This window comes from Danio rerio, chromosome 5 (assembly GCF_049306965.1).
Source record: "Danio rerio strain Tuebingen ecotype United States chromosome 5, GRCz12tu, whole genome shotgun sequence".
NCBI classification, from domain to species: Eukaryota; Metazoa; Chordata; class Actinopteri; order Cypriniformes; family Danionidae; genus Danio; species Danio rerio.
The window spans coordinates 66,735,118-66,760,000 of NC_133180.1; the positions used below are offsets into that span (position 1 = coordinate 66,735,118).

General features: G+C 34.8%; 1 protein-coding gene across 2 annotated transcripts in view; it reads left to right on the plus strand.

The window, feature by feature from the left end:
• Positions 1-24,883, plus strand: part of lig3 (ligase III, DNA, ATP-dependent) — a 168,845-nt gene that overhangs the window by 143,413 nt on the left and 549 nt on the right. The window contains exons 1-21 of one of the 2 annotated variants that reach the window (NM_001030174.2): positions 105-263; positions 2,457-3,050; positions 4,226-4,354; positions 5,874-6,086; positions 7,037-7,188; positions 7,265-7,431; positions 9,903-9,980; positions 12,329-12,497; positions 13,875-14,030; positions 14,137-14,268; positions 15,343-15,422; positions 15,553-15,640; positions 15,804-15,881; positions 18,059-18,182; positions 18,276-18,418; positions 18,512-18,586; positions 18,854-19,000; positions 20,218-20,368; positions 20,482-20,579; positions 21,286-21,363; positions 24,292-24,883. The exon at positions 24,292-24,883 is cut by the window's right edge and continues 549 nt beyond it. In NM_001030174.2, coding sequence (NP_001025345.2) covers positions 2,507-3,050; positions 4,226-4,354; positions 5,874-6,086; positions 7,037-7,188; positions 7,265-7,431; positions 9,903-9,980; positions 12,329-12,497; positions 13,875-14,030; positions 14,137-14,268; positions 15,343-15,422; positions 15,553-15,640; positions 15,804-15,881; positions 18,059-18,182; positions 18,276-18,418; positions 18,512-18,586; positions 18,854-19,000; positions 20,218-20,368; positions 20,482-20,579; positions 21,286-21,363; positions 24,292-24,525 — 3,036 coding nt within the window. In that variant the 5' untranslated portion in view covers positions 105-263; positions 2,457-2,506 and the 3' untranslated portion in view covers positions 24,526-24,883. Of the gene's footprint in view, positions 1-104; positions 264-2,456; positions 3,051-4,225; positions 4,355-5,873; positions 6,087-7,036; positions 7,189-7,264; positions 7,432-9,902; positions 9,981-12,328; positions 12,498-13,874; positions 14,031-14,136; positions 14,269-15,342; positions 15,423-15,552; positions 15,641-15,803; positions 15,882-18,058; positions 18,183-18,275; positions 18,419-18,511; positions 18,587-18,853; positions 19,001-20,217; positions 20,369-20,481; positions 20,580-21,285; positions 21,364-24,291 lie in introns of those variants that run through there. The other variant, XM_073950660.1, reaches the window with a different exon arrangement.

The following is a 24,883-nucleotide window of genomic DNA, read 5'->3' on the forward strand; positions in this document are numbered from 1 at the left end:
TGTGTTTAGAATCAGTCACTTCGGATTCGTGCCAAGTAGATAGATAAACGATTTGAACAACACATAATATGACCATGAAACGAACATGAATTTTCTGCGCATGCGCACTGAACAGGAACCACTTCCAAACAAAGAGGAAGAACTCGTGTGATTTAAAGGGGACAGCACACAATACAGAAATCATGCTCTTTTGCTAATACATCTGTGAGTGCTTTTTAAAAATGAAATCCGGAGCTTGGGATCGGCTAACAATGAAGACTGAGGTAATCCGGAATTTAAAATAACTTCAATGCTGCCTCTTGTAGTTAGTTTCTTTATGGCTGTTGGTGCAGAGTGCAGCTAACATTAGCATGTGAGCTAATTCCACGTTGATCAACAAAGCGACACGTAAACAAAACTATAAACAAATAAATTTAAGTGACATTGTATCTGTATGAAACGATAAATTTAGGACAGGCTGTATGAAAATTACCGTTTTAGTTTTTCTAAAGTTGCTAAATAGTCTATTTTCACATGCACTGCATTGTTTTACTGCAGGTGTTTTGTAATTCACACGACTAAATTCTTTATAAACGTAAACGAGGTAAAGTTCGTTTTATATTCGTACATTCAGACTTTCTCTTAAATAATATAATTTTAGAAAAATATTATTTGTAAATAGTGAAATCACATTATCAGACTATTATGACGATCAAAGTACAACAATGTTTACAGTCAGTTAAATAGTGCTAATGTTGTTTTGAAGTCATATTTACATATGATTTCAGACCGAATATTCAAAGTACCAACAGTATTGGGAGCCTGGCACTTATTGCTACTGAACGAATGAGTGAATATAAAACCAACTTTACCTCAGTTAGAACAGAACATTACTGTATGATTCATAAAAAGACATATGATTGACTGCATGTATGTAGGTTTTGCATTTTGTCACTGTACCAATACTAGACATTGGTTGCTATATGATTCTGACGATATGATAACCTTGGATAAAAATATCACGGTTTCACGGAATTGCTATTACTGCTCTAAAATATGCTCTTTTAAAAAGTCTGAGTAAAAAACTAAAACTATTTTCTTTTTGAACACAATGTAATTTAATTTAGGGAAATTTTTAAATTATTTTGAAACAGTCAACATGTCAGGCTAAATGATTCATATGATTCATTAGCTATGTTTCCACCAAATCGCCAAGATGCACATACATTTTGAAAATGCGCATAAAAACTGTATGCACAACTGAGTAGGATAAACTTTTTATTCAACAACAAAAGATGCACAAAAACTAAGATGGAAACACTTTTAGCAACAAATTCCAGTATGCACATTAAAAAGGTCATGTGATTTTGTTATAAGAGATCATGTGATGATAAAAATGTGTGTGAATGGACAAATCAGCAGGCTGACCAGATTAAAAACATCTGAAATGTTGTTGTGGTCTTTCTAAAAATCCTTAACCGTTGCAGTATTAGTGTTATTATATTATTAATTACCCCCAGAACTGTCGAGAGCATTTTTGCTCCTCATCTCATTTCTTCAAACACCATCACTTGTTCATTGCGTGTCAGCATTGTCTTCTGAGGCGCAAGTCATTTATTAAATGAGGAAAAGAGTCATGCAGCTTCTCCTGCCGCAGATTCCACAAATTCCGTTTTTACTGTTGATATTTGGTGCCAGTTAATTATAATAATAAAGTGACGATTTTGTTCTCTTTGACTTGTTGGATGGAAACGCTGCTTCATTTGCACGTCTTTTATGCGATAATCCAGTTGGGTGCATAAAGTTAATTCGCATTTTTGGATGGAAACATAGCTACAGACTTCTGCTGTCTTCATTAGTTTCTAAAACACAAATGTCCTTACAATTTAAAAGCGGCATTTTTGGACATAATTTCTGCTGGAGATACTGTTGTCCTAAAAAACGAAAAAATCTTACATATACCGTAAGAACGGTATAACAGAAAATGTTGGCGATTTAAAATCGTGACTTTTTTAAACCGCCGGAACCTTGATAATGGTTATTGTCCCATGCCTAACCAATACCTTTTTTCGTACCTTTTTTCTTTACTTGTTTACATTGAGTGTTTCAGTTGTTTTTTTCCAATACATAGTCATAAATAAATCAGCTATTTTTAGTTATTTCAAAGTTCAGTTGTGCAATTGTTATTGGGCAGACAAAAGTGAGCTCACTCAATTTGCTAGTAAGGCTGTCACACACAGACGGCAGTCACGCATTTGCTCTGGGTGGGGGAAATTATATTATGCAGATATATATTTCATATCTCAGACATTTGCGATTAACTAAATGCAACATTTCAAATCGCATTTACAATTCGATTTCAATTAATCGCACAGCCCTACTGCCAGCTCACCATACTAGCCTTAAGTTTTCAACTCAACTCAAAATGACCACCATTAACCATGATAACTATTTTTCTATTTCTATTTTTCTTGAAGGATTCGCGTCTATTTTATGAGATGAAGACTTTTCTGTCTTACTGAACTTTATGCCCAGTCTTTGGCTTGGCAGGGCATTAAGAACACTCAGCAGATCATCTTTGACCAAAATTTCTTGGGAGCCTTTATTTAGAGCAACACTCAAACACCAATATCTCCAGTGCTCGAGGACTCTTATATTTACACGGGGCTCTGAATCAAGCCCCAGTGGAGTCTTTTTCTGTGCGCCACACACTCCAGCATTTACTTTAATATCCAGCTCTTATTTCCACATTTCCTGGCCTGTGCGGAGGAGTGAACAAGCGGATATGGCGGAGCAGAGATACTGTGTTGAATATGCCAAACGTGGCACGGCTGGCTGCAAGAAATGCAAAGACAAGATCATGAAAGGTCTGGTCAGGATCGGCAAGATCGTTCCAAACCCATTCAGCGAGTCTGCAGGGGAAATGAAGGAATGGTATCATGTAAAGTGTATCTTTGAGAAGCTTGAGAGAGCGCGGGCCACCACAAAGAAGATTGAGGACATCACTGAACTGGAGGGATGGGAGGAACTTCAGGATGAGGATAAAGATCTCATCAATAAACACGTTTCAGGTATTCACTCTCTACATGTTTTGCCCTTTCTTGTTTAATTTTTTTATTACTGCAGATCTGGGGTCGGTTCTTCGTACCTCGCTTAAATGATCTAAGATGATTTGGCAGATCCTGGATCTTTTCATCTCGATAACTGATCTCTCGCTAATTTGGTTCTTCAAAGAAGTTGACGAATCAGATTAGAATGTCTGGATAAACTGATCGGAGATCGCTGCTTGTGTTGTGAAGGACAGATCTATCGATCCTCGAAATCAGGATCAGCAATGCAACGATTGGCTGACGGCACAGCAGCGTAATGACAACGTCTGATTAATATTAAATTATCCATGTGAGCAAAATTACATCAAATTAGCAGTAAACGGTTTGTTAAATATGACACGCAATAACCTTCCACATTTGTTGTGAGCTGCAGGCTTTACACATTCATTTGTCAAGAGTATTCTTCATGTATTTCAATGCAAACCAATGTACTTAGTTCTACATTTAGAAAAGATTTTCTTTATTATAGTAGCTGTTTTTTTAATCGGTGTAAAGAATAACTGGTTGTTTACAAAAGCATTTTGATATTGGTAAAGGCGTCTGCAACTTTTGTGAAGCATCAAATCACTGGCATATTAACTGTCAAAACATGTTCGTGACTACATAAATGTATTATTGCTTTAAAAAAAAAAGTCACATATTGTGCATTTCTATTATACACAATCTGTATTAAAGCGATCTAAAAAGTTCATATCAATATGTTTTCTCTTTGCCCCACCAGGTGGCAGTCTTTGTACTTTCATTTCGAGGGTGCAGATTGCATAAGTTTTATTAATATGTATAACTTTATTTATTTTATTAATAACTATAACTTTATGTATATAGTTAAAAAATATTAACCATTTTCCTTAGTGTAACCACTACTGTAAGAAAATATCAGAATTCAGAACATACTTTCTGTATTATCTTTGCTTGAACTGAGCCGATCTAATCCTGTTTATATGAATTGAACCTGCTCCCGATCAGGTTTGACCTAGCAGAACATGCTTTGACAACAACTCTCGGATCAGCTTTGAAGAACGAAACGATCCTAAATCGAGTCAAATCATCTATATCCAAATCCAGCTAACTGAGTAATCCACGTATGAAGAACGGACCCCTGATATGTGCTGAGCAATGTTTCTTCTCTTAAACAGAACTGGCAGCTAAAGTTAATTCAACCCCAAAGAAGAAAGTGCAAGCAAAGCTAAACACCAGTGGGCAGCTGTCATCGCCGCCAGCTGATCCAACAGTCAATGCTCCTCGCAAGTTTTCTGGCTTCACAGGTACAGTTATATATGTATGTATTTTAACTGCTGTTATTTTAGACATCATTTACCTACCAACAATTTAGTTTTAATCAGATGTCTAATAGACTTCTAAACATAGACATGTGGATTGTCGGTGAAAATGTAAGAGACATCTAAGATTATAGGAAAACTAGACTACTCATCAATACACAGATTAGTTTTGGGCTATTCTTAGATGTCTATTAGGTTACAAAATAGTTTGGGGAAGTACATTTTTAAAGTCTCTGTAAAATTAGAATTTTGTGTTTATTTTGCCAACATATTATTATTATTATTATTATTATTATTTAGGTGAACGGTTAATCCATGCAAGTTAATCCAATGAATAAGAAGTTTTTGGTAATCTTCAATCAAAGTCTGACCATTTGCTTCTTTGTTTTGTTTGACGGTCCTACTATGGTAATGTCTGTTTGATGACTTCAGTCATAATATTCTTAACCACACCCCTCTTAAGGGCGTCACACACTGGATGCGCAACACAGTGCCGTGACTCGGCAGTTGAAAGTATTGCAGACCAGACGCGCACATTCGCATGCTATTTAAAATGAAACTATTCAGATGGTGCTCTGTGGCCCAGCAGAAATATGAACAGTGTCCTGAGTTGTGGCTGGGTGCCGCGGACAGCCGCCGGCTTGCAGCACTGGTGTGTGTACCCTGATAGAAACCTGTTTAGAATTCTGAAATGCATGGCGTTGCGTCGCTGAGCGGTGCTTCTGGTTTGTGACCCCCTTTACTATCAGTTTGCTATGAGGAAATGATGCGCATATTGAGAAAGCACCGGACCTACTCAATATTCAGTATCAGTACAATAATATACCAGTACATCAACATACTAAAACTAAAAGTATAACAAAGACTTTATAAGTCTTTTTTTTTTTTTGCTGAGCACGGCTGTTTTTATTTTACCAAAGTACAACTGTAACATTGTGAAACGTTTGTATATACATATATAATATCTTTATTTCTCTGATAGCTGTACTGAATATTGCATTTTTAACAACCATTCTATAATGCTGATTGGGTGATCCAGAAACATGTTGTTGTTGTTAAAGTCTAATAATTAATGATTTTGAACTATTTTTAGAATATACTGTTGAAAAGGAGCATTTACTTTGTCAGGTTTAAAATTTGGAAAATTAAATCTCAGATAAACAACAACATGTTTTTGTTAAAGCTTCAAGCTCAACAGAAAAAATACAATAAGAAAAGCTGCACAACAACAACAAATCTACAGGATCTGAATCTGGAATTTCAGTGTTGGATTATTTTTGATTCATGAAAGGCTGATGTCTTGTATACTTGAGCTTTTTAGCAGCTCCTACACAATTGTGTGGAATTTTCTATCGAGTCTGAAAAACCTTGATTAGCTGGTTCAGGTGTGTTTCACTAAGCTTAAAGTTAAACATAACAAACAGGTTTAGACACCCCTGATTTATCATTTTAAGTTGTTGTAGTCTGTCAGCTTAATACAATGCTCAACACTTTGTGTCCACAGCTACCAAGGCCGGTTCCTCTTCCTCCAGTCCTGGACCATCTCCAGCCAAACCCGCTCAGGGTAGCGTTTTATCAGCTCAGATGTGTGACCCCACACATAAAGACAACTTACTTCGTGAGTTCAGAAAACTCTGTGCTTTAGTGGCAGAGAAGTCGGGCTACAACGCCAAGACGGAGATCGTCAGAGACTTCTTAACAAAAGGCTCAGGTGGAGGTAAGCATGGAAAATATGAGCCATCAATCATTAAAGGGATTGTTCACCCAAAAACTAAAATACACAATTATTTACTCACCCTTCACTTCTTCAAAACCTGTTCGAGTTTCTTCTTTTGAACACAAAAGATTTTTGATAAATTTTATTACCTCCGGACTGTGTTGCATCGCAATATGGTAGTCTATGGGCACATTCACACTGAAAATGCTATGATATTGCACTCAGGAATGGGTTTAAAATTGTCAGCGCAAGGTCCTTGTGATGCAATATTATAAATGTGATGTAATAATGACAATTAAAAAATTGTAAGAAGTAGAAAGACAATATGTTGTGATAAGCACATGAAGATACATCATATAACTCAGGATATCTGGACAAAGCCCCAATGAGCTTCCGGGTTGTACAAGTGGCTTAAACTCGCTCATTTTGAGGCAGGAACTGGCGGACGTGCAACACCTTTAACTATGAGGTAAACACAAAACAAAACTTTCCATCAGGAGCTCCTTTGCGGGACTCCACACTTGTAAACAATCGCTCCGTTGGGCTCGCGTGGCTCTCGGTCTCTTCCAGACTCGTCAACACTACCAAGCCGACCAATCACAGAGCTTGCGCTACGCGTCGTTGCGACATGTAGTTACATTTTTTTGAGAGGTGCACATCAGCGACGTCGAAGGCCACGGCGTAGGGCTATGTGTCAGCGCTGAGCATACGCCGGCATTTGACGCAGAAGTATAAATCAGCCTTACGCTGCACTGTTTGAGGAAGTTCAACTTGACGAATTCTCTAAAAACAGTATAATCAACAGTAGATAAAAACACAAAGGCTTTAAAAACTGAGTGAGAATAAATTGAGGTCATTTTCATTTTTGGATGAACTAACCCTTTAATATTAACACGAATGAATTATCTCACTGACCCGTTTTAATAAATCTCTCTCCCAAATCTTCACAGACAAATTCAGAGGAGATTTGTACCTGACAGTGAAGCTTCTCCTCCCAGGCGTAGTGAAGAATGTGTACAACCTCAATGACAAACAAATCGTCAAGCTTTTTAGCCGCATACTGAATTGCAATCAGGATGACATGGTGCAAGACTTGGAACAGGTTTGTAGTGTAGCTTCGAAGGTTTAATTTAGAAAAGAGGAGAGATATTTCACCTTTCTCTCATTGATCTTCATAGGGAGATGTTTCGGAGACGGTGCGGATGTTTTTCGAGGAAAGCAAGTCTTTCCCTCCTTCAGCAAAAAGTCTTCTGACCATCCAAGAGGTGGATGCTTCGCTGAGCCGATTATCCCAGCTCACAAAGGAGGACGATCAGCAGGCAGAGCTGCAGAGCATTGCCAAAAAGTCAGGAAAAGTTCTACATTTGAACTAGGCCTGTCACAATATCTATTATTTGTTGTACAATATATTGTACCAAAATATATTGCGTTAAACGATATTATTGTTATTGTTAAGACCATTTTATGCCACTCACTATATAATGCCAGAATGACAATATAATAGCATTCCAATGCAAGTACACTCTTCCAAAGAACACATAATAATGTATTATTAAGAATATTTAGTTTCATTATAGTAATTAACAATTTAATAATTAGGCATTGGAATTAGAATGTAAAAATGCTTATTCTAAACAAATAAATATTAATAAATGTTAACAAAAAAGTCCAAGGTAAAAACACTGCAATATCTGATACTATTTTTAGTTGTCAGACACCCTCATGAAAATATACTATGATCATTTATAGTAAATACTATAGTTTTTTTTTTTTTTAACTATAGTGACACTTACACCTCTAACAGAGATAGAGATGTTACACAATCAGCTAAAATGTTGCTTTTTTTGTATGGGCGATTATTTATTGCATCACCAAAAATAATTCCAGTCATGTCCGTGTGTTGTGCGATAAGTTGATATATTGATTATTGTGACAGGCCTAATTTAAACATGTTTTTTTTTTTTTTGGAATAGAAGTCGCATTGTTTTGTCTCTAACATAGACTTATCATCTGTGTGATGAAGTTTAAGAGCTATTTCATGAAAAAAAGAATCGTTTGTTTATTCTGCCATCACTTAACCACCCTTCTCTTGATCCAAACTTCTGTTCTAACCAAAATAAGATTTTCAAGATACTTTTTTTTTCTACTATGGAAGGTAATAATTTTTGAACGAACTATTGGATGAATATACAGTGCTCAGCATATATGAGTACACCCTATTTTGAAGATAAATACTTTTATAAATTTCCCAGTGAATATGGGTAATATATTGGTGCATTTAAACAAAACATATATCTATTAAAATACTTTTTTAGTCACTGAACATTTTAGGAAATGAAAAAAATTTCCAAAATGAAAAAAAATTATATATATTTTTAGTTTCTTTTTATTTATGCTATTCATTCATGCATTCATTTTCTTTTCGGCTTAGTCCTTTTATTAATCAGGGGTCCCCAGAGCAGAATGAACCGCCAACTTAACCAGCATATGTTTTACACAGCAGATGCCCTTCCAGCTGCAACCCATCACTGGGAAAAACACTCATTTACACTCATACACTACTGACAATTATTTGTTTCATCTGGAGGAAACGCACTGGAACACGGGGAGAACATGCAAACTCCACACAGAAATGCCAACGGACACAGCCTAGGCTCAAACCAGTGACCATCTTGCTGTGAGGCGATTGTGCTACCCACTGCGCCATCGTGATGCCTGACTTTTGCTGTTTTTGAACATTTTATTTAATATTTTTCCATAACAAATAAATTTGGGCTGAAGTTATTTTGTTAGATAAGCTCCAGATTTGGCTTGAGTACTGACTAATCTAATGTTAATGCACAAATATATTGTAAAGCTTCTTACAGAAAATATGAATTTAAATGAGAGATTTGTGGTGGGTGTACACATATGCTGAGCTCTGTATATTACATCAGATATGATGTTCAAAGCATGCACACACTGGGATTGCACTGAATGTTACAGATGCAATTTTTTTTTTTTTTTATATTTTTCACATGCCAGTTTTAATTTTGCTTTGAATAATTTTAAATAGTGCTTCATAGTATTTTTTTATATAGTAAATGCCACTTTTTTTGTTTGTTTCTTTTTTCATTTCAGTTAAACCTAAAAGATTTGTTGTTAAACTATATTTTTATAACATTTCGAAACCATTTTATTTAGGTCCAACAGTACTTTTATTAATTAATTAATTTTGTTTTATTATAATTATTATAGTTTTTTCGTCTCAAAGGTCTATTATAACATAGTGGTGTTGTCACAATACTGGAATTAGGTATCAATCGATACTGAAACTTTAAAATTGTCCATTTCCTGCTAACATTTGAGCGCTGTTGAGCTCAACAGATGTGAGAGATTTGCCATGAAGATCATCAGGTCACCGAACTCACTGCTGTTTACTGAGTGTAAACACAGATACAGGCACACTGAAGCATTTTAAAGCCACAATTCATTAGCTGATCTCTTGTATGTCAGCTTATAGACAAACCAGCTGATCGAGCTGGCTTTAAAATGCTCCAGTGTCCCTGTATGTGTGTTCACACTCAGTAAACAGCGGTGAGTCAATCACAGTCATCTTTGTTGAGAACATAAACACAATGACAAATCAGTGCTGTTCAAGAACATGCTAAACAGCGCTCAAATGTTAGCAGGATATGGACGTTTTTAAAATTTTAGTATCATGACAGCACTATAACATGGTGAAACTTATTTTCTTGAAAATATGGTGTACAAAATTGGTTTTCAGTCTGTTTAACTTAAAGCACACTCACCTTAAATGTATTTCTTGATTACCAGATGCACCGGGAATGATCTGAAGTGCTACATTCGTTTGGTCAAACATGATTTGAAAATCAACTCAGGGGCGAAACACATGTAAGTGATGCTAGCAAATTGTTTTTAAGACGACTGGTACTAAGATACATTTTTGATCGGTTCACAGGTGGACTTTCTAAAGTAACTGTTCAAGTAGAGTCTGAAACATTTTAAGCTTATTCACTTTCTACCATGTCCAAAAGTCAGAAACGCATCCAACTGTTTTGCTTTCATAGAATAAACACTTATTTGAACAGATGCATTTAAACAGCCAATAAGGACCTACTCTGTGTATAGTCCATTTTTAACAGTATAGGAATTGTTAAAGGTCCTGTGAAGTGCTTTGCAATTTGCATTTTTTTTCAATGTTTGGATTAATCTCAACTGAAACATGAAAACAGAGTGGGACATATAGTAGCTCCTCCTCTGAAAAATAAACAACCAGTTGTGTTAGGGTTTATTGGTTTAATTAAAATAATAAAATATAAAAACAAATAAGAGGCATCTTAAAGAAGCGGGGCATGTTAGATACTATAGAACATGTGATTGGTCAGAAGATTTGATGTAAAATGGAGGTATGATCATTTTGGATGATAAAAAGGATGATAAAAAAATAATTGATCCTTTAAGGTAGAAGTGACAAACTGCAAGATTTGCATATTTTGTCACAGTTTTGGAGCACACTAGCTATTAGATATCCTTCAAACTAACGTACTAATACTAACATCTGAAATCTTTTTGTTTTTTTTTAACCGTTAAACCAGGGGTTCCCATATTTTTCAACCCACAACCCCCAAAATAACAGCCAGTGACTCACGACCCCCACTATTTTCAGAGGTGGTTATAGACATCCAAATTTTGAATGCAACAGCTCGCACACACCTATAGGCCTATAAACATTAGCATATTGACAACACAAAAAAGTGCAGCAACTATGTCTCACAACTATGTCATTTTTATAGTCATTTATTCATTTGTTTAATTGAATATTAACCTCACCTAATGAGACTTGGTTGGCACAATGTTTACAGCACAAGTTCATTCTTTGTTTAATTTTTGGAGACAATTTTTATTGTAACTTTTTTTTTTATCTTCTGTAGGTTATGGATGAAATATAGTTATTTTAATAGTTTATTAAACTTGATATTTTAGTTTATTTGGATTAATAGATCAAAAGATTATAATTTTAATAATTTATTAATATTTATTTGATTTTTGGAAATCACCAAGTGACTTCATCTCATTGTTCCTACTTCGGGAACCACTTCTTTAAAGGAGCAATAAAGCACTCAGTCAAGTATACCTTATTTTGTAAAGTGGATTCCACTTTAATAAAAAATAAAGTTGATAACCTTGAAGGGGGAATATGTCTTGACATAATCCACAAAGACATGACTAAGTAAAGTGTGAAGTCATGTGTAATTTTAATTGTTGCATTAGTCTGAATATAAATCCACTCGTCAGGCAGCACTGGAGCAGCGTTTGAGAGTGGACCACAGCGCATCAAGCGAAAAGTATTATCAAAAGAAAAATACACAACTTAAGACACTTAAATGCTTGTGTTAGTACCAGCTCTGTGATGCTCGTCTGCAACTTTATGCATTGGGTTAAATTAAGCTGTCCAGTCTCTGTGTTCAGTCCGTTACAATCATTGTTGAAACCAAGACAGTCAGTCAGGCAGCGTAATGCAGAGAGTGGAGCAAAGCACATCAAATGATAAGTAATTAAAATATTAGACACGCATCTGATGCTTGTATTTGCAGCAGCTCCACATCCATAACTTAACGCATTGGGTTAGATTAGGCTTTATAGCAGTAACTTCCACTGTATCTGTTCAGCTGAGGGAACTGAACCAACCCTGTGACATAGCAAAATTCCAAGATGGCTGCGTCCTAGGTCTACAATCTATAGTAAAACATGCCGTTTTCTGCTAAATGGTTACATTAATCAAGTTTGTTTAATATATTTTCATTAAAGTGGAATCCAATGCACAAAATAAGGTAAACTTAACTGTGTGCTACATTTCCCCTTTTAAGCATGCTTCATTGAATTAAATAAATTTTCCGTATGACACCATAAGTTTGATTTGAAGGTGAAAAAATGTAAAAATGCACAATATTTGCTGATTTCTCTTAATTGTAACACAAACCCTCAGATGCAATTGTTGTTTGTATAGTTTTGTTCATATGTAAATTTTGCAAACTTATGTTTGGATTAATAGATTAAAAAATTATATAAAACTCACACTTAAACCTGCCTATAGACGTTATTCTCTAATATATATAAAGAAAAACTGGTGCAAACAGTAATTCAACATCCTCATTTACTTCTGACATGAGCAACTTAATACCTGGTGTAAACAGACCTATTTGTTCTGTCCCCCTCTTTGTAACCTTTTCTCTCATCAGTTTGGATGCTGTAGACCCCAATGCCTATGATGCCTTCAAAGCCTCCCGTAATCTCGGTGATGTGATAGACAGAGTGCTGCGTAACCAGCAGGATGCTTCTAATGGAACTGGCCCCCGAAAGATCCTCAGCATCGAGGCATCTCTGATGACTCCAGTACAGCCAATGCTGGTATCAATCTTTAATATACTTTAAGGAATAGTTCACCCAAAAGTTTAATTGTCATCAATTATAACTGCCATCCCTTATACTATAAGCACAAATACAGCAACTGAAAAAAAAATGAAAAAATAAGCAGAATAATACTGAAAGCATGAACATTTTCTTAGTATAAGCAAAATAATCTGCTTCAATTTGTTAAATTATTGGCCAATAATGCACACTCGAGGTGTTTTGCACCTGAAGCGTGCATAATTGTCTAACATACTCAAATATTCTGCTTATTCCATGAACATATTCATATTTTTCAGTAGTTCATAATTTTGGTTAATTGTGTTAGTTTTAAGTAATATTTAGATTTTTTAAAATATTTAATTTTGGGTTTTCATTAGGCAAGGTACGTTTATTTATAAAGCACATTACATATACAGTGGCAATTCAAAGTGCTTTACATAAACAGGAATAAAAGAGACAAGTATAAGTAAGTTTAAGCATTACCTGTAAGCATCATCAAACTTAAAGGGGACCTGTTACATCATTTTTTACAAGATACAAAATAAGTCTCTGATGTCCTTAGAGTGTGTATGTGTTGTTTCAGCTCAAAAAAAACAACCCACAAATAATGTTTTATAACTCTGAACATTTTGGTGACTGTCGCTTTAAATTCAAATTAGATTTTTAAAAGAGCGTGGGCCTACAAAATGTTTTTGAATCTGCCAGTGTGCTGACACAAAAGCAAGACTAACCTCCTATGCTAATGGGGGTGAGATCATCACTAATAGGTGGGGCTTTCCCCCTCTGATGACATGTACAAAAGCAGATTGTCAATCAAAGTATTTCCACAGATTGTTTTTATGAAGTGCAATTTATGAAAAAATAAAATGAATACATTTTTGCCACTAGAAGCTGGTTATTTTTACCCACTGTTGCCAAACATCTGTGTTTAAACCCTTATAAAAGTCATTTTTGCATAAAAGGTACCCTCTAAAAAAAACAAAACACTTGAAATGTATCAGTGTGTGTGTGTAATGAATCGTATCTGACTTTCACTTTTCAAATTTAATTACTAAAATAAATCAACGATATTCTAGTTTGAAATGCACTTGTATATCTTTCCAAACGTGTATGATTATTATTTTTTTTTAATTCCACAAAGTTAACAGAATGTATTTTTGGGTTAAGTAAGCAATTGATTCATTGTTACTCATTTATAGATTAGATTCGATATTACGAACATGAAAAATGATGTACATATGTCCTCATTTAGACTAGTTTGTTGGTTCAAAAGCAGTAAAGAGGTTTAGAAACAGGAACTATATAATCTCTGCTATTGAATTACATTTTTTAAATGCTTATATTTTTGTCTTTTTTGTAATATTATTTGTTTAGGCAGAGGCATGCAAGTCCATTGAGTACGCCATGAAGAAGTGTCCTAATGGGATGTATTCTGAGATCAAATATGATGGTGAGCGCGTGCAGGTCCATAAGAACGGCAATCACTTCAGTTACTTCAGTCGCAGTCTCAAACCAGTCCTCCCACACAAGGTAAGGTCCTCCGGCAACTATTAACTGTTCAAGTGAAATTCCTGGGGATATATTAATACTGAAACCATTAATATTTGTTTAAGACATGGCTTAATTTATCCCACAGGTTGCCCATTTTAAGGACTTCATACCGCAGGCGTTTGCTGGTGGTCATAGCATGATCCTTGATGCTGAAGTTCTTCTTATTGACACAAAGACTAGCAAACCACTGCCTTTTGGGACTCTTGGAGTACACAAGGTAAACCAGAGAGCTGTGTAATATTCTCCCCTTATATACAAGACTCTTATATTAGAAGTTTCTGTAAGTCTGTATTTATTTGATTACATATACAGTAAAAACAGTAATTTTTGACTCTTTTTATTTTACAATATTTTAAAATGTTAATTAGGATTTTCAGCATTACGTCAATCTTTAGTATCACACGATCATTTAGGAATCATTTTTATTTTGCTGATTTTGTGTTTATGATATCATTTTATTAAGACCATTGAACTTATTACCTCAAACATCCTAGAAGAATTTCTAGGCAAAATTATTTAAATTATTAGATAAAAAAAAGAAATATATATATATATATATATATATATATATATATATATATATATATATATATATATATATATATATATATAATTAGTAGATATATAGTTCAAGACTGGGCTGATTTACCATCTGAACGCACTCAATATAAAAAAATAACTCCAGTTAAGAGGTTAAACAAAATTCTAAGAAGTACCAAAATTCTAAGCACTTTTTAAAGTATTGTATAAAATTTAAATAATTAAAAATTTGATTATTAACACCAATGAAAACTATTGCCATTTACTTTTCTATTGTTATTTTGTGATTTTTGATACAATCATAAGCCAACAGAATTGGATGTCTGAACTTACAGGAATAATTTTTTTTTTTTTGGAGCATAGAATATGCATATTTTACATAAAACATGGTACTTTTAGAAAATGGATAGACAGTGATAAAATATTTGTAAAAAATCTGGGGTCACATCAAAGACTCATCTCATTTAATTAGAGGGTCATCTCAACAATTAAGGACTGCATTATGAAGCATCTTAAGTGTTAAACTTAACTATTTTTTTGGTTCAGATAGTTAAAAAGAACAGCATTTTTTTAAAATTGAAATCTTTCAAAACATAATTCCTTTTCACTTTAATTCAATCCACCTTTGCCAAATAAAATGTTCTTTTGTTCAAAAAAATAAAAAGAAGAAAGTTTTAGAGGTAGTGAATATTACAGACTTAATGAATCTGTCTGATCTGAAACCATTGTCTGTTTTAATGTATGCTTTCAGAAAGCCGCTTTTCAGGATGCTCAAGTGGGCCTGTTCGTGTTCGACTGCATTTATTTTAATGGTGTCAGTCTAATGGACAAGTGAGTCAACCTGAAGGCATTCATTCTAGCTATTGCAGGTTTTAGAGAACAATAAAACCATTGTACTAAAGACTGATGGAAAATTTCAAAGAAAAGGCTTCTGAAATGTTGATCTGGTTATGATTTTTAGGCCTCTCTGTGAGAGAAGAAAGTTTCTCCATGATAATATGGTGGAAGTTCCTAACCGAATTCTGTTCTCAGAAATGAAGCATGTCACAGTAAGTCCTGCAGTGTTGTTGATGTCTTTTCTTTACACATAATGGAAGATTCAAGAATGTTTACCAAAGTGTGGGCAGGTCAATTTAATTACAGGATGATGTTATGGTAAGCCTTCAGAGTGGGTGACTTATTATAACAATTAATGGCATTGTGTCTTTACAGAGAGCTCCTGATCTGGCAGAAATGATCACGCGTGTCATCAGAGAGGGGCTGGAGGGCTTGGTTCTGAAGGATATAAAGGTAAATTAAGCCTGATTAGTGGGGTACTACAGTATATACCACATGTTGTTTGTTTTGTAAACTCCAAAACAAGTGTTCAACTTTTAAAACATTTTAATTTTAAATGAAGGCCAGTAATGGGTCTGTTCAGAGCTACAGAACCATTTACATGGCACCAATGCAATAAAGTTGGTTGCCAGAGACGCGTTCTAATCTCATGGCCCTTCATGGCCCTTTAAAAAAAATAAAAAATAAAAAGTTTGTCATAGGTCCAGAATCGCTGCTGTTAGATAAAAATTATGACGTTATGCAAAAATCACACAATTTTCTACTATAAAGTAGTCAAAAACAAAAGTATGTGACATAAATATGTCCATATTCACAGTACTTATTAATATATATATATTTTTTTGTTAATGTCAAGGTATGAAGCAAGGCAAATAAGACTGGTAGTTCAGATGACAATGACACATAGTCCTATGATTAATAAATGTAATAAATTTAAACAAATTTGGTTCTTCAATCAGATTAAATTGTCTGCATGAACTGATCTGATATCGCGTGTGTTGTGAGGAACAGATCTATCGATACTTGAAATCATGATCAGCAATCCAATCCTGCTGCTGAGGACACAGCAGCGTAATGACATCATCTTATTAATATTTAGTTATCCATGTGAGCAAAATTATATCAAATTTGTAGTAAATGGTTTGTTAAATCTGATATGCAATACCTTTCCATCTTTGTTGTGGGCTGCAGGCTTTACACTTTCATGTGTCAAGAGTATTCAGTTATTTATTTAGTTTTACAATTAGAGCAGATTTTCTTTATTATAGTAGACTAGCCTATTCAAGTTTCTTAATCAGCGTAAGGAATAACTGCCTTTACCGATATCAAAATTAATTTTGATATCTGTAAAGGTGCCTGCAACTTTTGCGAAGCATCAAATTACCGGCATATTAGCTGTCAAAGCATGATTTATGCATGAATACATAAATTAAATTATTATATCTTTAAAATATAAATGAAAGAAAATATTTATTATATATATATATATATATATATATATATATATATATATATATATATATATATATATATATATATATATATATATATATATATATATTGTGTAAATATTTTGAATATTGTGCATGTCTACTATTATACACAAATTGGACCAAAGCTGTGTCAGTACCTTAAATTGTACTTGTTTGTATCTAAGAAGTTCATATTAATAAATGTTCTTTTTGAACCCCTTGAGGAGAACCACCCCATGACCCCGTTTTGTGTATATTACCACTACTGTAAGAAAATATCAGCATTCGGTACATACTTTCAGTATTACCTTTGCTTAAAATTACCCAATCTAATCCTGTTTATATAAAATAAGCCTGCTCCTGAGCAGGTTTGAGCTACCAGAACTGTTGCTCTGACAACAACTCTCAGATGAGTTTTTAAGAACGAAACGATCCTGGATTGTGTCATCGTCAGTAACCAAATCCATAAGTGAGTAATTCATGTACGAACAACGGACCCCAGGTCCAATACGTAGTGGCCATTGTAACACCCACTAAGGTAACACCCACACTACTGTGACAGTTGGTATTGGGGGAGGTGTAGACCAGGGGTGGCCAACCCTGTTCCTGGAGAGCCACGTTCCTGCAGATTTCAGTTGCAACCCATATCAAACACACCTGCCTGTAATTATCCTGTGGTGTTCAGGTCCTAATTAATTGGTTCAGGTGTGTTTGATATGGGTAGCAACTGAAATCTGCAGGAAGGTGACTCTCCAGGAACAGGGTTGGCCACCTCTGGTGTAGACGATTGTCCAGGACGTCATCAAGTTGTGGGCTGCAGCGAGGACTGTCTCAATTTACATGCATAAACTACATTTGAAAAACATAATATTTTGTCATACTGAAAAATTGATGTTAAGTTGAGCACATTGCATTTTGTGAGCAGTAGTCAACAGTAGTCTGTTGTGTATTGCACATTTTGAAAGTACTAAAATGTCATAGAAAAAGTGCATACTTCACACAGTAAATCTACTGTAAAAACAGTTAATGAGGTGATAAGCCAGTCCAGTGGCTGGTCAAAATAATCTATGTATTGTGAATTGCTTTCAGAAACAAAAGTGCTGTATGTTTGTGCTTGTTGAATAGTTCATGCTACATCTGGGCTTTCTTTTGTTTTAGGGCCTTTATGAACCAGGAAAACGCCACTGGCTGAAGGTGAAGAAAGACTATCTGAATGAAGGAGCGATGGCGGACACTGCTGATCTTGTGGTGCTTGGAGCCTTCTATGGCAAAGGCTCAAATGGTCAGCATCAGCCATCAAGTCCATTTTCAGTCCAGATTTGTATTTATCTATTTATTTTTTGATGGGCTGGGCATTATTATGTTTCTTTTTCAGGTGGAATTATGTCCAGTTTCCTCATGGGCTGCTATGACCCGGAATCCAGGAAGTGGTGCACCGTTACCAAGTGTTCAGGAGGCTTCGACGACGCCATGTTAGACAGACTGCAGAAAGATTTGGACGTGATTAAAATTGGCAAGGTAAATCTCATCATTTAATCAGTCGTTTTCCTCTTTTGAGATGTGTAAAAGTTGCATGTTGTAAGTTTCCTGTTTATCTCGTCATCGTCGCAGGATCCAAGCAAGATCCCAGGATGGTTGAAGATTGTCAAGAACTATTACCCAGATTTCATTATCCGAGATCCACAAGTAAGACTGAGAAAATCCTCCTCCTAATAAGACCAAAGGGATGCGTAATGTTTATGTGCTTGTAATGTGAAGTGAGTTTGATGAGACTGTGTTAAAAGCCTGGTTACAGTTGAGTGTGAGATCGAAAGACGGCAATGAAGGATCTTTATTGGCTTGTTATCTTTTTAAGCCAGATGAATGTGTTAAATAGGCCATACAACTCTTAAGTGTTATGAGTGGTGTTTGCTATTGTTAGGATGAATATATCTTGTGGTTCGATACCTACAGAAAGCACCAGTGTGGGAAATCACAGGAGCAGAGTTTTCTAAATCTGAAATGCACACTGCTGATGGCATATCCATCCGATTCCCACGATGCACCCGAATGCGTGATGACAAGGACTGGAAGACGGCAACTAACCTTCAGCAGCTCAAGGTACTTTTAATTATCAAATTATATTTCCTTAGACAAATGTATAGATATGGAATTTTTATTAAAATTATTTAAAATTGTATTTTTTATTGTATATGCAGTGCTTAGCATATTTGAGTACACCCCATTTTGAGAATGAAAATTTTAGCCATTTCTCAGTGAATATGGGTAATATATTGATGCATTTGAACAAAACAGATTTATTAAACAGATATATATATTAAAGTAATATTTTACTCTCAGAGCATCTTTAGAAATGAAAAGATAATGCAATTAAATTCATGCAAATGTTAATGTTGCAAAAAAAAAAAATTGTTTAAATTGTCGGGCTGTGCAATTAATCCGAATTCAGTTTCGATTCAATTTTGTCTTCTAACGATTATGAAAAAGATTAACCTTTATTTATGTAATAAACAAATGAGTTGAGAATCAAAAGACATGTAAAAGTGAAACTTTCCACGTGCCATTTATTTATTTTCTTCAACATAAGTTCCATATTAGGCCTAAGGGCACAGGTATGGCTATAATAATAATGAGCCAAATACAGTAGCTTACCTTGTCATCACTGGGGTTGACAGGCATTTTGCTGATAAACTTTCTAAAATCCGGCAATAAATACAGCTTAGCATAAATCTGCAGATGTTTTTTTTACAAAATTCAGCAGAAATGGCAAAAAATGTCTGCAGATTCTGTCTGGCCCTACTTATAATTTAAAACGTCCATAATGACGCTCTAAACGGGGTGGGGTAACAACTTCTTTATACACCTTAAGTACACTTAAATTGTCAAAACTCTTCTTTTGGATGTGATTTATTTTCATCGATCTTTTATTTATTGTTTATTTTTTATATTTAACATTTTTGAGATGTTTTTTAATATATTATTTGAAGTATGTCCTATTAGATTTTGCTAATACTGAAGAAAGTCTTGCTTTAAATGGAATAATAATAATAATATTAAGAGCCCCTTAAGAAATTATTTATTCCTTTTGTTAGATTAATTATTACAGAGCAAACCACTGTTGTCCAATGAATTGCTTGAACTAACTTATTTAACGCAATAAACCTAGTAAATAAACTGAATACTATTATCCTGTATAATATTGTGTGCTTTGTTTAAAGTGACTTGTTCTTCCTCTATTCATTTGAGTGTTTTGTATTTAGGAAACATTGAAATGTAAGAACTCTTAGACTTTTTCTTTTTTTTTCTTTTCTTTTCAGGAGCTATATCGCATCTCAAAGGAGAATTGTGATTTTGAGGTGACCGCTGGTCCATCCAAAGCGAACCAAAATGACAAGAGCTCCTCAGGAGGTGAGAGCGGAGGAAGCTCTCCATCTGCATCTCGCGGAGCATCCACAGCTAACAAACCCAGTGAGCAACAAGAGCTTATAAGGAACAGATTTTGTTTGGTCTGTAGCAACTTCAGCATCATAAGAGTACCATTAATGTTCTTTAATTGTTCTTTAATTGTTCTAACTGTTTAGAAAATGGTCATACCCCCAAAGCAAAGGCTGCGAAAACAGAATCATCTGCTCCGGCAGTTAAGAGGAAACTACCAGCTGAGAAACAAGATGTTAAGAAGGTTTGTGATCTGATAACACGTATGTGTACACCATATGTGTAGCATTAAAAAGTTTGGGGGTCGCTAAGATGGTTTTACACTTATGTTGATCAAAGGTAAAACGGTAATATTGTGACATTACAATTTAAAGCAACCGTGTTCTATTTGATTTTATTACAGAATGTCTAATAAAGTTGCATTCTCAATGATCAGCTTATATGCAGAGCTTGTGAAAAAACAAACGCATGTACACTACTAAACTGAGACTACATGGCATCCGCATGTTCCTTCATTCTATTGTATAAAGTTGTCACCTAAATGAAAATATAAACATGAAAATTCATTTCAGTGATGCCAAAGCTACATTTTCAGTCTTAATTGTTACATTATTCTATAGAAATAATTTTATTTTTGCTGATTTGCTGATGAAAAAAATCAATTTAGAAAATTTTAGTTTCTTAGTTTTCTTGTCGATGATGTTATAAGAATATTGTTATATGACTACATTTTTGTTAAAAGTCTCAGAAAAGAATGACGTGTTTAAAAATTATATTAAATGTAATCTGGTCTGACATCAGTTTACTGAAAAATTTACATTTATCGAAAAAGAAAATGACTACTCCAAACTGTTAAACTGCAGTCTGTTTCAACAAAGGCTTAGTCTGTCATGCTTGTTCTTCCGCTTTTGGTTCATCTCCTCAAGTCTTGTGATCATGTTCTATTTCAGATAAAAACAGAATCGGTTCACAGCAATGGTCAAAGCAAATTGAAGAGCGTTCCAACAACCGACCCGAAGCAAGAAAAGGTTTGTGTTACCTCTCTTGGTTGTTCAGAGCTTTATATTAAAGTGACTGTTCACCTAAAAAAGCTTTTACCTTTATGTTGTTCCAAAACATACAGCTTTATTTGGTTTGAAAAGCTATTTTGGTCTATACAAGGAAACTCTATGAGTTTTGAAACAACAATGGGCCCCATTCATTTTCAGTGTAAGAACCAAACATGACATTTTTGATGAGTATTTTCATAAGTGAAGGTCAGTAAGTTTATTTATACCATTCATTTTTGGGGTAAACTGTCCTGAAGTGTGTAATTTTTATTCTATTTTATCTTCAGCATAAATGGCTAATTAGTTGTTGTTGTTTTTTTTTAAATACTTTTTTTTAAACACATAGTAAGAAAACAATACTACAGTAGTACTATTCTGCAAGTCAATACAGTACAATGCTACAAGTCAATGGCTACTGAGTTTCTGCTTTTGTGTTCAACAGAAGAAAGGCAATTGTGTTTAGGGCATGTAATAGAACATGCCATCATGCTTGGTGGTTCAAAAAACACATTATTTTACACATAATTTATGTTATTACAGGGCTTTCTCCCCAGCCTAGCACAAACAACTGATTAGTTCTGGGTTTGATAAAGGCTTAATAACTAAAAAAGCTAAATGTTTTGTGATTATTGGTTCGCTGTCCCAGTGCATTGTAGTTGGTGAACAGCTTAAAAGATGTTTCTGTGCTGCCCCTCCCTCTTTCTCTGAGGCTGGTAAGCATTTGAATAAATGCATGTAATCGGAAAACGAAACATTTATGGCTTGTAAAATACAAGCTGATACCTATGGACATGACAATGATAATCATATTATACATAATCTGATGATGATGTGTGTTTATTAACAACAGATACACACTATTCTTCTCCCAGCGTAACAGCTACTTACTTTTATGTATTTTGGGAGAAGTTGATCAATTTACGTGTTGTGAATCCAGCAGCTCTAATCTTTTCAATGCAGTGCAGACTAGCATAGTGGTGTCCATCAGCCATCAAAGAAATACTACTAATAATAATTAAGATGTTTAATCAACAAAATACTTGTTCCCACACACAGTGTTAATTTTGACAGCAAATTTTGATTTCCTATTAGTTTTTTGACAAATATTCCTGTCATTTTAGTCTTCTGAATCATTTTAGTTTTAGTCTAGTATTAGTTGACTAAATTACTAAATCTACCCTAGTCTTATGATGATGTAATCTCATCCCACGTCTACTGTGGATCAGTTACTTTTATGTGTTTTTTTTATGTGTGTGTGTGTGTGCACATCATACATCACACACACCAGAATTGATTCTGATTGGATATTTCTCAAAAACATCCCCCAATCACATTCTCATCTTGTTTTTATTAGTCAACAAAAATGTCAGTATATTTTTATTATAGTTGTAGTCATCATTTTTTTTTATTAAGTTTTGTTTAGTTTTCATCAGTAGAAACTTGTTCATCACAAAAATTGACCGTTTTTCATCAACAAAATTAGCACTGCCTACACGCATTTAAGAGCTGGAAACAATTTGAGCAAAGATAATTAATGAAGAGGACTGTGTAGAACCATAGAATAGTTAAATTACCACTCTGGTATTTTAGCTTTGTATAGATTTAAAAAAGCTCTAACGTCTAGTGTGTTATTTTCATATTTATGATTATGTATGTAGCACTGTGGTCCTGTGAGAGAACATTTCGTTCCACTGTATTTAGAGGATTAAAAATAAAGCTCGACTTGACCTTGCAAGCACTGATATACCAATAATGGCAATGTTGTTGTTTTACCTCTCAAATTGTTTATGTGGGCCACTTTGTAACACCATTAAGCCTGGTAAACAGTACTTGTAGTCCAAATGAGCAATTCGTTGTAGTTCTTGAAAAATAGTTTAAATTAAATCTGTCTTTTGAATGAAATTTTTGTATAATTGTAGCGTTTTTTATGCCTAAATATGCACTACAAACTGACTAACATTCAAAATGCGAAAACTTAATAGGAACCCCTTTAAAGATCTTGTGAAGTGCTTTCACATGTGCATTTTTATTCGATGTTTGACTTAATCTCATTCAAAAAATGAAAAGAGGGTGGGACATAAGTGTAGCTCCTCCCCCTTAAAAAAAAACGCTAAAGCTGCGGTCACACCAGAGTTTGAGTTTGCAAAATTCTGTCATACGGCTCTGCAAAAAGGGGCGGGATTAATAAAGATTATTAGACATTAAAAAAAGCGAGTGATTGCCCCATGGTTAAATTTCTGTCCAGAGAGGTCATGTTTTGATCCTCGATTGTTCTCATGCTGTCAAGTGATGCAAATTCGCAGGTCAAAGTTTACCAAGCTTGAACTTTGCACCACAGCAACTTGCGAAACTTGACGCATGACCCCGCATTTCCGGTCTGACGCATTCGCGTGCGTGTGAATGGAAGTCTATGGGAGGAAAAGCCCAGTGTGACCGCAGCTTAATAGTGTTTCATTTTATCAGTAGTTGAGGCTGAGCTTAAGCGCATCAAATGGGAAGTTTCTTGTAGAGGGCAGGGTATCAACTTGAGAGCATTTGTTTGGTCTCAATTTGATGATGAAATAAAGTATGAGGTGACGTGAATAAAATCGTTGATCCATTTAGGCGGAAGTGACAAACTACAAGCTTTACATGTTTATATAAGTTTTATATCTCCTAAGCGCTTATTATGTCACTGTTTTGGAGCACACTAGCTTATAAATATCCTAAAAATGAACAATACTGATACTAACATCTAAAAAAACATTATGGGACCTTGAATAAAATCAGATGTAATCAACCAAATTTCAAGTAAGTGGTCTATAGTTGTTTAATTACATGAGCTTTAGGACATTGTGCACAGCTTTTACAGGAACAGAATGTAGGCACTTAACTTTTCTCCTCTAAAACCTTCTCATCTTCCTGCAGACACTACTTGACATTTTCACCGGAGTAAAGCTCTACCTCCCTGAATCAGTGAAAGACTTTGAGAAGCTCCGACGCTACTTTCTAGCATACGATGGAGATTTGGTGCCCGAGTATGACTCTGCTTTAGCCACACACACGCTAGGACAGCCAGAGGATGGCAGTTCAGCCCAGAAGGTCACCTCCAACTGGATCTGGGAATGCATCCGGAAAAGGAGGGTGGTTCCCCCCTGCTGAACAAACCACACAAAGAGACATGCTGGAAGGACACTAGCACAAAGCTCAGGTTTGCTGTTCTCTAACAAGCAACGCCAATATATGAAAGACCCCTATAGCTTCTGCAATAGCGTTGTCACTCATGACAGACCGTGTTGAATGAACTTTTTCAAAAGTTAGCTTCTGAATAATTTTGTGTTGGATTTACCGCATTGTGGTATTCATTTCTTATGCTTTTCAATTGTTGCTTTCGACATGGCTGCATTTCTCACGATGGATTTTCATATTTATGATTTTAACCGTTTTGGTGTCATTTATTGACTAGTGCTGCCATATTCGTCACTAAAGTCAATAAGCGTAATGATTTCATGATGCTAGT